Source organism: Protomyctophum parallelum (assembly GCF_964188405.1).
Source record: "Protomyctophum parallelum genome assembly, chromosome: 1".
Taxonomy (NCBI): Eukaryota; Metazoa; Chordata; class Actinopteri; order Myctophiformes; family Myctophidae; genus Protomyctophum; species Protomyctophum parallelum.
In genome coordinates this window covers 39,550,488-39,564,401 of record NC_139697.1, presented here as the reverse complement: position 1 = coordinate 39,564,401, position 13,914 = coordinate 39,550,488, and the positions used below count along the sequence as shown (strand labels likewise).

The following is a 13,914-nucleotide window of genomic DNA, read 5'->3' as shown; positions in this document are numbered from 1 at the left end:
GTTGTGATGTCCAGTGTCTTCGTGAATGTATTTTATATTTTTAACTTTTGATGATTGAAACGGTGCAAATGAAAAATAATTTACAGTGGATCCTTTCTTTCTTGGGTGTTTGACTACCTTTGTACCCTTAAATATGTTTGTTAATTCTGTCGTATTAATAAATTGTTAATTTAGTATAATATGTAAAGCACTTGGTGATGTAGTACATTTTGAGATTTCTCGTCTACTTTTCATAGATCCCGGACTCTGACTTTTATGAAGCCACCACTGACATGTCACTCTCAACAAGCGACTACAGCGGGTCCAATGATGGATCCACACACTCGAGTACCACACTCGAGTACCACACACGAAAAACAGTCTAAGTCCAAATTTCATTCTGACCCCTCCACGAAAAGGCCTCGTTGTCCTGAACCCTTATCTATCATTTATACATTATGGATCAATAGTGTGTACTTAGACGAAAGACTTCGTCTGTGGCATTCATCATCATCAAATGAAGATCACGTATAGCAAACGTTTGCTATGAGTGAGGTTTAAGTAGTGACTTCTGTGACAGAAAGGCTCTGTGATCACATCGCTATCCTGTGTGATTATGTAGCCTCGACTAGTGTAAACATGGGGTTCCCACATTTTCCTGTCAGAATCCCCCACATTTTCTTTTCTTTTTGTCAGGTCTAGAAATGTCTACATCTTGAACAATGCCTATACGTCCATGCTGTCTCATCACCTGATAAAAAAAAATATATGTTATTTTTAAAAAGGAGCAATTCTCATCTCCTTTTTTGTATTGAGGAAGGATCCAAAGATAATAATATATACAGTAAATGCATTTGTTTTGTATTGTTGTGCGATGATTTTGTAAAACCTTATATAGCTCATATTATGTACTTTTTATGGTACAGTAAGAGCAGGATCAGTTTGGCTACTGTACTGTAATGTTTCCAATTATCTAAATTGTTTAGCTGAGCTTACTTTGAATATAACTTCTCCAGGGGTCAATATGTCTGTACACGGAAAGTCCGTGGCAAAGAAAGACTCATTTTAGATTATTTTTATTTACACTTACAATGTTTTTATTTTGATCAATACCCAATTATGTATGACTAGAATATGTATGATACTGATTTACTATGACACATGTGAAACTAGTACTAGTGGTTCTCAAGGACCCCCATAACTCTGAGTATACAAATGAAATAAAATTCACCCATAGGGTCCATTTGAACTCTCAGGTGTACAAGAGAGCTGTTTATATGATTTTTCAGGGCTATTTCTGATAATATTATTGTCGCTCATTTTGTTTGCTATGGCAGAAAGATAATTTTGACAAAAATGACCACCACAACTTCCACAAGTCAGCATGGTAGTGACCTGATTTTCCTTATACGATAAGGAGAAGGTGGTGCACTTCTATGCAACGTAGCACCTTGGAAAGAAGACATTTTGTCCCAGTTCTTGCTTCAAAACTGCTTTAAGAACTAATTTTTGTTGGGGAATCCTCTCAAGGACACTGGACTCCACTTTGAGAACCCCTGCTCTCATCTGTGCAGTTGAAGCATATTTTGCACACTGGCGCCCCCACCTGTAAGTTGCCGTGTCAGCTAAACATGACACAATTAGAACTTTAAAACCACTGGATAAGAAGGGCAGCCAACTAGCTCAGATGTAAATCATAATAGAGATTGATCCAAGTAATTTAGATATTTATGACAATTTACTGAAACAAGGTCGACTCAACTGGTCAACATTCAAGAGCAACACATCATAATGCAGTATCTACAACAGCAACACATTAAATTCAGTCACATTTACAATCACGTGAAAAAAAACAAGCGTTCACAAGCATACCCATGTATAAAAGAAGAGGACAGAAACATGAGCAGCATGGCAGTCAGAACACTGCACTCTTAGAATTGAAATGTTTTTGGCACGTTTAACCCATTAATTATAGGCCAGTCAATCTAAGCTAAAAGGGACCCAAAATAAATTATTCAAAGTAGGGTCATCCAAATAACATTAAAATTTGTTGTGTTGAAAAATTGTGGATCATGGTAAATTCAAGGGTTGAAGGTTTGTTTTAAGTAGAATGTGACATGTCAAACTAGATTTTTCATGATTCTGAACCCATTCCAAGCATTAGTTTTGCACGAAAAACACTCCTTGGGCTAAATTCGGCCATACCCACCTGCCCAAATGTCACATTTGTGATGACAGTCATGGCCATTTTTAGCCAAAGGAGTGTTTTTTGTGCAAAACTAATGCTTGCAATTGATCAGAATCAGAATCATGAATAACCCATAGTTTGACACGCACATGCTACTTAGCATAATTACATTTATTATTTTTTGCGTTATATAGGTTTTCAATGGTACCCCAACTTTCAACCCAAATTTACCATGATCCACAATTTTTAAATGCAACAATGTTTTATAAATTATTTGGATGACCATAAGACAAAGGAAAGAACCCCCACAATGATATATATTTGGCCGTGGACCCCCCCCCCCATATGAAAATGGCAGGTACCCCCACAAGAAAAGATTTGTATTCAAGATTTTTCAAAAATAGCACATGTACAACTTGCTTGCAGCGCGGCACAAAGTTACGTGCTTGTGAGCTTATATATCTGCTATTTTTGAGAACCACTGTCCAAAACCACTGTTCTAAATCCTAAGAGCTTTCTGAAAAACGCATGTTGCCAATATACAATATAAAGCTCGAATCTAAAATGACAGATGCATTCCTGGTATTAACGGGTTAGACTAGAGTCTGTTAACACGCTTTTTCTTTTTAAATGAAAGGAATTCATTACGATAATCCAGGGATTGTAGAAATGGTATTCCATCCAAGAAGATATAAAGCCTATTTAAAAAAAATAGAAAAAAGGAAAGAATGTCAAAGAATAACAGTAAATAATACACACATGACTAATACAAAAATACAACAAATTCTCGTCTTTAACAGAAAAATGACAAGGTTTTCCCCACTATTAGTATTTCCTTCTTTATTGAGACAGGAGTAAAGTTACCTTCCCAATCCTAGACCTTTGGCCTTTTTTGTCTTTAGACTTTTCAAAGACTAAGTCATATGTAAAATACTGCATTCTGCAGCCTTTTTCTTTTATTTTCAAGGGTGGCCAACTGGTTTTAACCCTTTTACCAATTTAGTCACCATTGAACCCACCTCCACACATTTCTGCATTTGACACTGCTGTTGTACACTACAGGAACCATCACCTGTCTCTACACCCGACCCAAGACAGAATTTCAATGTTTTCAATTTACTTCTGCTTTCTAAGAGAATCCTACCTGAGAATTCAACCACCTCGTAAACCCAGGGTCAGCGGTGGTGGTGAGTGCGGATCTTGCGGCTGAGGGTGCGAGCCAGATGGTCGATGGCATTGCCGATGTGGCCCCGCTCTTTACGGGAGGAAAGACCCTCGATGTTCCCACTGTACCACATCACCCAGCCCGCAAGGGACATTAGTACAAAGAGGGCCCCTGCAACGACACGGCAAGGGGGTTATGGAATTAAGGCCAGTTTAATTCAAATACAAAATATGGTCTACATATAGAATATTCTGAAAACTAGCAAACTCAACTTGACATACAGTAATGAGCCACCAGCAACGCCATCGGCCGACATCCTACACCGACTTCTTAAATCATGGATCTAGAGATTCGAAACTACACAGAACTTCACTAGAAAGTTGCTGAGCACTGTGGCACAGTTGGTAGTGCTGTCGCCTCACAGCTAGAAGGTCCTGGGTTCAATTCCCACTGTGGGTGTGTTCCCTCCTCCGCCTCATCAGTGCCCATACCCGAGGCGGGGTTGGCGAAAGGGCCTTTCTGTGTGGAGTTTGCATGTTCTCCCCGTGTCCCCTACCCCCTTTCTGAAGCCAGCTCCTCGCCACTCGCCCTACACACTTGCCCTCGATATGCGCGTTCACGCGAGGCTGCGCCATATTAAGTGTCGTCCGAAACCAAGCAGCCTTGAGTGGAAGTGGCTTATAGAGCCCTCAAGAGCGAGTCTGTGCCGATCTAGACTCAATTGCCTTGTGCAGCCCTGCTCTCTGTCCGCATGGAAACCGCGACCTACAAGTACCACCACAAATAAATGCTAAATAAACGCCTCCTAAACAATCTTCATCTGATGCAGAATAGACAACGCTCCAACTGATGGAGGGGAAAGGAACTGGTCGGAATAACGTGTTCCTTCCACGCACTACGTCCGGCCGGGTAAACTCCCCCCTGTCACGTGAAAAGAAGCAGCTTGGACTCCTCATGCATAGAAGGAAGCATGAGGTCAGTCCGCTGCCCCCCCAGGTTGGCAGAGGAAGTGTAGCACCCAGGATTACATTACATAATTGACACTGGGTGAAAAAATTGATTGCAAAATTGTGGGATAAAAATTATTTAAAAAATAATAATAATAAAGGTTGCTGAGCAGTGCTGTCAGGAGAATAAACACATCAAATTGCACAAACCTTGCCATTTTTTTCAACTACAGGAGAACCATAGTGACATCAATCAAGGAATTTCTCTCATTATTGAAACAGGGGTGCACACTGCACACCCTATTAAGCTGTTACAAGTAGTTCATAATGTCTGTGCCCACAACTGCTGTATGCACTACAGGGCTGTATTTTACACTTAGCTTTCAGTTCACTGTTGTTTCATTGTATATAATGCTGTACACCTTACATTTGCATCTACCGGAAAACCCTTTAAAACAACAAAAACAATAACATAGTACCTGTATAAACAAGCAGGTCTCCAAAGTCTCGACCTTTGATTTCCAGGGGAGCAAAGACTCCGACCAGCAGGGCTGCACCACCGAATATATCCATCAGCACAGCAAAGACCAGGGCTATCTTACAGTGGGACAGGCGGTCACATAAACCCATGATGAGATGAAATGAGGATCACAGTCAGACTGTGGGACCTGCAAAGGAGAGGTTGCAATGGAAAACATGATGAACATCAGAATTACAAGTATGAGGGTAGCAGTTAGGATGAGGCAACATAATCATTATACTGACATCAATGTGACAATCTCATGCACATTCTACGTCTCCCACTGCCAGTAGGCCAAAGCGGGGACAAAGGAAAGGAAGGGAACTCAAAACAGGCAAAAATGGATGATGATCACTAAACATTATGTATGGCCAGGCAGTTGTGATGACTCAATGAAATGCCTTTCAGCAAACAAAAGCAAGTGTGTGTGTGTGACTGTGTGTGTGTTTAACTGGAGATAACACAACATTCTCCAGATTCCAATAACCAAGATATAGTAGGGGCCGCCCTATACCGTTATCTACCTGCATGTTTTGAGTCTTTGAATGTTAGCCTATGACGCACAATAATGATGAGCTTCATTATGCGAATACAACTTGTGCTTTAAAAGTAACCTTTGGTTGTGATCGCTAAAGCTAATATCGCTGTCTGTGGCGGTGCAGGCAGCAGCTTAAAGTGTAGGGTTACATCCCTTTACTACAGTACAATACGCCATGGTGCAGACACAATCGTCGCAACTTAATTGTCAAGCGTTGCAGTCTGCAGGCGCAAATAAACGCAAATCTATCGATTATTTTAAATTGTATTTCAACTCACTTGGTTCCGTGTACCTGCAAGAAGACGCTGGGTCGTGTTGTCAGTTGTTCTATTCTGGAGAAGTTTTTTGCGGAGGTCTGAAGAATCACCTCCGATCCGTCCAAGTTCCTTCCGTGTTGTTTTTTTCTTCCGCCCCCCCTACCTGGCTGTAACCTGCCCCGGAAAGCCTGGTGACGCGAGGTTAGCCTGCACCACACCCAACGGTGTCATGTTTCTATCTGGCTGCTGGATCTAAGGACCCCCAGGCCAGGCGTCTGCAGGAGAAGGTACAGTCCCCAAGTTCCCAACCAAATGAGATTAGTAGTTTATTGTTACTAACTCATTGTGTCATTTTAAACAATTGTATGTCCCAAACCTCTGTACCTACACTATATCTAGGGAGGCCATACATTTGGGCTCCCAGTCCCATGCATGGTCTAATCTCAAAGTTTGAAATCCACATGGTCTAGCCATTCTCTCCTTCCTCTTTATTTCCAGGTGAGGTCACACTGACCCCTAACTGTATTGTCCACACTGCAGTAATGTGCAGTTAATTATGTTCAGTTGCAATAGTGTAGCCTAATATAATAGGCTTATATCTATGCCATCAACCTTGGAGGTCTGTGGATAAGCAACCTGAATGGATCTACTATATAGATGTGTTGATTCTATCGATCTCCCAACCAATGTAAGTTTACTCATTACTATTTAATAGTAAGTAGCACACAGTACAATTTACCTCTGAGATGAAGCTATTGGCATGAAAGTAGCCTACAGTTGACAGCTTTAATTATAGTTACTTTGCACAGTTTGCAGATTTAGAAAATAGGCATATAAAACTGAAAAGTTATATTAACTAATTATGTATTATTACAGCTCCACAGTAGGCTACAAAGTAGCTAGGCTAATTAAAATCATGATAATCATCCAAAACTTTACCAGCTGCAACGTGGGCTCATTCGTGCGTTATATTAGGCCGCCTACAGTCCAATAAAAAATGATTATGAAATGGGCCGTTCTGCATAATAAGTAGATTTGCTACTGTATGAATATTTTGCTGCCCATGCTTTTGTACTTTTCCTCAAGTAAAGATATTCAACTTTAAATGCAGGACTTTTACTTGTAACAGAGTACAAGTAACATTGTGTGTCATATTAAATCAGTACTAAATGTCTAGTTTTGGATGGTTAAGAGGCGACAGTCGTGTGCGCATGCGTACACGGAAGCGTTCCAACTGCAGTGAGTTGTCTTAATAAGCAGGTAATTGCAGGAGGCCACATGTGTGCTGCAGTGAGACTGAAACACATTACTGCACTATTACCAAACACATACGCACACTTTACAACGTTCTTCTGCGCCAAACAGACGCGGTAATAGTGGGTTCCTGCGACAGTTTTTCGGTTAAACATTCACTTCATTCATTAAGTTAAGTTTTGACGGAGTTTGAGAGAGATGAACCCTCCGACTACTTCACGGAACACCAACCCTGCAGGTAATAACCAACGACTCAATGAGCTACCTAGCTGGTAGGTTGCTTGGCTGCTTCCACGTTTTAATGTAATTCCACCAGTTTATTAAGCTGTGTTGTTTAATGGTTTGTTTGACCACTTGCCCGGCGTCCCTAGTTTGGGCATGTGATAACAGTTTTCTAAAAGAATATATCTTAAAATACCACATCGCCGCACGGATTCACACGATACGGATACGCGAGCTCTTGGATCTGCAATTTTCACTAAAGTCGTAGGTAGGGCAAAGCAAAGTAGTACAAGTGGTTGGAGGTAGGGAACCGTGGGATACACTTATTTTCGTTGTTGTTTTTGTTAATTTTTGCAATTGTGTGCGTACATGTGTCTATATGTGTCACTCTCAGGTCATTATGTCCCTCGAGGACCTGTAGGAGTTGTAAGTGGAACAGGAGGTGGAGGAGGTGGAGGCTTGTATCTGGATGCTTATGAGGTCTCCTTTCCTTATGAGGAGAGAATGGATAGAACACCTGGCCGCTTCCACCTCAACCTCAACCAGAGCCAGCACATAATGGAAGGTATGATGATGGCAGGTTGGAATATATATATATATTGGAGCTCACTAGTTCTCAACCTTTATAGTTTTATACTTTCAGTTTGAAGGACCCACAAACTTAAGTAAACCCTGTCAAGGAACGCCCACTTGGAGAACCACTGGTGTAGTTCATTGAGTTATCATGCTACAGTAACATAGCAATTATGTTATAGCCTATTGAAGTATTGATGGTGATGCCAATATTTACAGTGTTAATACTAATTAGACCAAGGCCCGGGATTCATGAAACCTAAGCTATAAAGTCTAACATTCTTCAGAGTTGCTTCTCTTCTCTTCTCTTCTCTTCTCTTCTCTTCTCTTCTCTTCTCTTCTCTTCTCTTCTCTTCTCTTCTCTTCTCTTCTCTTCTCTTCTCTTCTCTTCTCTTCTCTTCTCTCCGTCTCAAGGGGACTTAAACATATAACACTGATGAACATGACCATAATGTGCTGTTTGCTTAGCTGTTCCAGTGTGATAAATAAATACTCGAAGGAAAACAGCATTGTGTCTGCCTGTGTGGTTGTTCCAGAGCCTCAGCCTGTGGTGCTGGAGCCTACTCCTCAGTACAGTCCGTTCATGCTGATCTCCAACCTGCGCACCCACCTGTACGTGTCCCTGGAGAAGAACGCCTGGCTGCAGAAACGCATCGAGGAACTGGAGGAGGAGCGAAACTTCCTGCGCTGCCAAATGAGCTGCTTCATTTCCAACATGAGAGGCCACTCAGGCCAGGAGGGTAAGTACTAGCTAAGTAGTCCCAAATGGCTACTGTGTGTGATATTATGTTCAAATAGCCCAATGAATTGTTGCATTTGTGTTAACAATAACATTTACATTATAGGGTTTATGTAGGTCTTGTCTTGGTGAAGACAAGCCTACAAAGTAAATGGTGCATTTATATAGCACCTTTATCCAAAGTGCTTTACAATGTAGCATTTCATTCACCCATTGACACGCCGACGGCAGAGGAATCCATGCAAGGCACCAACCTGCTCATCCGGAGCAGTTATTGGTTAACTTTGTGATGCATTGTGTGACCTTGTAGATCTGTTTGTTGACACAGGCGTACAATTATAAGTATATACAAATCACCCATACGTCACAATGTTACAATATGGAAGTCTACATGGCTTCTGCCCTCTAATGCTGTGCCCTATCTGTGTATGATTATTTATTTGTTTTCTTTTTGTCCCCTCTTTTCCTAAAACGATACGTATGCATAGCATTTAGGAAATGGCCTGTTATCCCTTACTACATCCATATAACTGCCTGCTCTTTGTGTTTCCTCTCTGTGGAACTGGTCTGGGTCTGGGAACGCCCAGTTGCCCTCTGCTCCCAACTGAGAAATAGTTTTTTTTCCTCTCTCTCTCTCTTGTCTCTGTATGTCTGTGTCTCTTTCTCTCCCTCTCTCACTGACCAGTGGACCTCCTCCAGCATGGCGTGACAGTGAAGGAGCAGCCAGCCAGTTCGCCATCTCCTCCCTCCCCCATGACCACCAGGTCTGGGATGACCCTCAAACGCCGGGCGCTTCCTCGCCCCCGACGCAGCAGCACCGCCACCATCCCTGGTGAGAATGCATGCCATGTAGGGTTGGGTGAAGGGGAGGGCTTATGGGCCATGAACATGTACACAACAAAGGGATGTTAATAGTTCATCGTTAATCAATTAATCGATCGTTAAGAAATTATAACTATCATTGGACGGTATTCTGTGAATGTAATGCTGTGCGCGCGTGTGGCCGAGGAACGCACATGTAGGCTGGTTAAAAAAAGTCCCCCCCCCCGGCCCGAGCGGTTATCTCAACCGTCTGGGCACCTAGGCTGCTGGCCTTTGCCGCATGTCTTCCAGTAGTACACATGTACATAAAAAAGTACTTATGGCTTTTGATTTGCTAATAATCGCTCCTTGACATATTGTATGTTGTTTATTTTTATTTTATTCACTTGTCTATTGATAAAAAATTCTTGGCTGTAGTCAAACAAGAATTTGATTTGATCATTCTTTTGTTTTCCCATAGTCAAGCAAGAGTACTACGCAGAGGAAGAATACATGGAGGAAGAGGAGACCGTGGATGAAGAGGAGGAAGACTCTTCCGTGGAGAAAGGGCAGAGGAAGAAGGGCAGATGCGCCAGAGAGCCCATGATGAGGAGGGTGTTCAGGATCACCCATGGACGCGAGAGGCAGAGGGGTGAGTGGGGCTGATCCCGCGCCGGAGAATACACCAGAAAACAAGAGAATAGACTAGAAACCTTTTCATTTCCACATATACATGGACATTTTTCCACTATGGTATAATTTAACCACTTAAGCTATATTTTATAGGCTATTCAAAAATAGCTCATCTATAAGCTCACTACGCATCTCGACTACATTGTGATCTTATACAGTAGATCGGCAGTTTTCGATTCTAAAAAAAAAAAACTATCAACTGATTTTCAACTAAAAATGCCCAAAATATGAACGCAGGGGTGAAAGTGGTTACAAACTGATCCTATACGAACACAAATAGTTGCCTAATAATTGCACTTTTGGTTGTCATGGTAACAGAGACACATACTTGTATGTACAGGAATGACTGCAATATTACCCCTGTCCGCTATGTGCACCCAGTTGTAACTCCAAAGGAAGAAACAAACAAATGTAACTATGGCATTTACAATTTAAGTAGATAGATGTCTTTCTTTACTAGATGCCTTAGATCAGGGGTGCCCACACTTTCTTCACTTGAGAGCTACTTTCACAATGACCAGCTCAACAAGACCTACTCACCCAAAAAAGTATTACCCCATTGCTGAAAACAGCAGCAGTTATAGTATGTAACTGTGTTACATACTATAAGACAAACACGTAGTTTTTTTTAATGATATATAATTTGGGGCATGTCATGTGGTCTACCTGCAAAGCCTTTGTGATCTACTGGTAGATCGATCGCGATCTACCTTCTGGGCACCCCTGCCTTAGATTACCATCTACTTGCAACCTCTCATTACTAATGCATTATCCTTCCCATATCTCTCACACCTACAGTGAAGGACCCGGACGGCGTGCTGATGCGTTACAAGAAGATCCTGTCGACATACCAGCGTGTGAGGAGCATGTCCCGAGCCTTCCAGGTTCATGGGGTCGACCGCAACACCATGGCCTCCACCTCCCCCATCGCTGAGCTGCTGCTGGTCGCACCAGAGAAGGTACTCCTGGCTCTCCCTTTCCTTCATCTCTCTGTCAGTCTGTCTCTTTCTTCTGTCTGTCTGTCTAGATCCCCCTATTCCTTTCCTTCATATCTTTGTCAGTTTGATTGAATACTTTTATTAGTCAGAAATGTAAACAGCACAAGGTACAGTCATAGAATACATATCATTTTAGGGGGTCCATGGCACAAAATCTGTGAGAACTACTAATTTGAGAAGGTATTTGAAGAATCGGCCTCAGGTCTTAATGGTTTATAAACCTTGTGAACTTTCTTGTCCCCAGGTAGCTGAGGTGGGTGAGTTTGAGGCATCGAAGGAGAAGCTCTTGGACTACGCCAGACGCTGCTACAAGGCCATGGACGAGCCGACTCACCTGCATGTCCAGGCCATGAAGAAAACCCATAAGCTACTGCCCATCTCCTATAGGTTCCGTAACTAACTGACCTGTGGCACAAGAACAAGAGTTGAAGCCTAATTTCGTTAGCCTCATAGCATAATTGCCCTAAGCCAGATTTTTAAAGATGGAGTGCAGTGATTTTTGTACTGTTTTGAGTCGAAAGGCCCAATCGAAATACACCACTTTAGTGTCGTCATGAAATCATCCCCTCTCCTAACCCCTCCTCCATTATCATACAACAACAGCTTTGGGTGAGGCTTAAGTTCAGGTGAAAACCAGGTATACGTAACTGGTGGGTGTGGCCACAACAATTTCTGTACACTTATTTTTTGTTGTTGAAAAAAATAGTATAATCAGCACCTGATGATCATGTTTTAGGGGCGGAAAAAATATCATGGCACTCCATCTTTAAGGTTTTCAGCAAATTAGAAGATAAATAATCTAGATGCCCAAACACTGGGTTGGGACCCATTTGTGGGTCACTGACAAAATGTTATGGATCCCTTTATTTTTTGTTTCCTACATTTTGTTTTGAATTAAAATTATTAAAATAAATATATATAAAAAAACAAAACAAGCTAAATATTTCATGAAATTACTTTTTCAAATTAATTTCATGAATAAATAAATAAAATAAAAAATAATCTAAGAAATTCCATAAATTAGAAAACATGTTTAAAGGACCACTTCACCACTTTTCAACATATCTTCATATAATAGGTCCTCACTAATAATCATGATAAAATGGTGCAATTTTTTTCAACTCGGTCTGTGTCTCATAGGAGGGCTGTGGGCAGTTCAGAATAATAATGAAATAACGATAATGAAAATCTTGTTTAAAAATAAATCTGCCTAATGATGTCACTGGAAGACGGTTTCTAAACTGCCCACAGCCCTCCTATGAGACACAGACTGAGTAGAAAAAAATCGTGCCATTTTTTCATGATTATTAGTGAGGACCTATTATATGAAGATAGGTTGAAAAGTGGTGAAGTGGTCCTTTAAGAAGTAGTGAAAGTAATTTGAGTCCCGGCCAAACATCTAATTTCTGTTTTGAGTCACGGGTTAAAAGGTATGGGAACCACTGATCTAGTTGACTTGGGCAATCATGAGACTTTTTTCATTTATTTGTTTTACCTAAGTCCTGTTTGCCTTTTATCTATCTGCCGCAGCCTAACTACTCCTATCAATGCCTGTTACATAAAAAAAATCGTTTCTGCCCAAGACAAAAAGTTGACTTAAACAGAAAGTGATTTTGTGTAGCAAGCATTCTGATAGGCGGAGGACATGGAGCAAGTCACAATGGAGCAGCAGTGTTAGGAGAGTAGAGTTAGGCAGAAATGTCAATTTGGCCCAAAAGATATTGGGCATTTAGGCTATGAGGCTAACGATATATTATGCTCTGTCACACAACGGTTTTGTGTGGCAAAAATGGCACCTCAGGTGTCGTGAGATTGTAGGTTTGTTACCTCTTCCGTGCAACTAAGTATGAATCAGATTTCGGTAAAACAATGCTTTATTGTAACAAAGATGTCCTACAATTACATGTACCTCAGCAGCACGATTTCAGTTGATTATTTATCTTACGTTTTCTTTCCTATAGCGTAGTCTAAGTTGTAATTGAGGGGATTTACTCCAAATACTGTATACATGTGCAGATTGTTTTATTTTTTCCCCCATACCCACGTAATAGATGGGTCAAACAGACAGTTGTATATTTTGGATTAATATAATTGTTTTCTTGAGAGTTTTCATAATAAGTTGGCTATACATTATTTTTGTAGAAAAGAAAAGTTGTTTGTGGTAATGTTTTAATTTAATTTAATTTTGTTGTGTGTGTGTGGTTGATAAGCTGTATGCTAATCTGTTAATGTTGTAAGAAATGACTGACGGTCAGTCCCACAACCCACACAAATAAAAGCACTTTGAAAACAATGACGTCTTTAATTACTATATTATAAAGATAGTGATTATGTAACATAATAAACGGGTGACATTTTGTTAACTTCTTTTCTCAACTGAGACAGTTTAGAGAGATCAGTATAGCGCAGTTCTCAACCATTTCAGGCCGCAACCATATAATCATATTTGAATTGGACCCCCCCCCCCCCCCCCAAAAAAAAATAATTATTATATTACAGTGACCCCCAGGGGTCTTTCTTTGTAGCTCCAGGAGATCCCAGAAAAACGAAGAACAGTTTACAAGCCCTTATTTTTTGGGCTATTTGAAAGTAGCCGATCTATAAGTTCACAATGTATTGCACCACGATTCATTGTATGATTATATATATATATATATATATATATATATATAAAGCTATTTTTGTAAAAAAAAGAAATACTTGACATCTTTATACATTTTTTTTACAATTAATAATACATACATTTGGGGTATTTGACATTTGAGAACCACTGATCTAAGTATCCAGAAATGCACAATAGAAGATGTGTGTATATTTTATTGTCCAGTATGTCCACACTTCTAAAACAAAAAGGAGCTGAGTTTGATGGGCTGAAATAGGCTTAAAGAGATGCTGTGAAATCAAGCCGTATACTGTCACCCTGTGGCAGAATGGAGTACTACGCTCCAGATACTACACATTTTGCTTTTGAGGGCCAGACTGACTAATAAATATGGATGTTTTATATTTGATAAGATATGATCAAACTTAATCAATCCAC

General features: G+C 40.6%; 2 protein-coding genes across 2 annotated transcripts; one reads left to right on the top strand and one right to left on the bottom strand.

The window, feature by feature from the left end:
* Positions 1-2,593: 2,593 nt before the first annotated feature.
* LOC310859987 (transmembrane protein 238-like) lies at positions 2,594-4,925 on the bottom strand. The gene is made up of 3 exons (XM_083766751.1): positions 4,759-4,925; positions 3,312-3,503; positions 2,594-2,865 (listed from the first exon to the last, which is right to left on the bottom strand). The coding sequence occupies exons 1-2, from the start codon at positions 4,907-4,909 to the stop codon at positions 3,343-3,345; spliced, it is 312 nt and encodes a 103-aa protein (XP_083622877.1). The 5' UTR covers positions 4,910-4,925; the 3' UTR covers positions 2,594-2,865; positions 3,312-3,342.
* A 2,691-nt stretch (positions 4,926-7,616) lies between these two features.
* Positions 7,617-11,274, top strand: LOC310865039 (coiled-coil domain-containing protein 106-like; the record flags this gene model as incomplete). Its single annotated transcript, XM_083773982.1, has 6 exons — positions 7,617-7,635; positions 8,180-8,383; positions 9,068-9,214; positions 9,665-9,835; positions 10,675-10,835; positions 11,119-11,274. Exons 1-6 carry the CDS (start codon positions 7,629-7,631, stop codon positions 11,272-11,274), a joined length of 846 nt encoding a protein of 281 aa, XP_083630108.1. The 5' UTR covers positions 7,617-7,628.
* Positions 11,275-13,914: the final 2,640 nt, after the last annotated feature.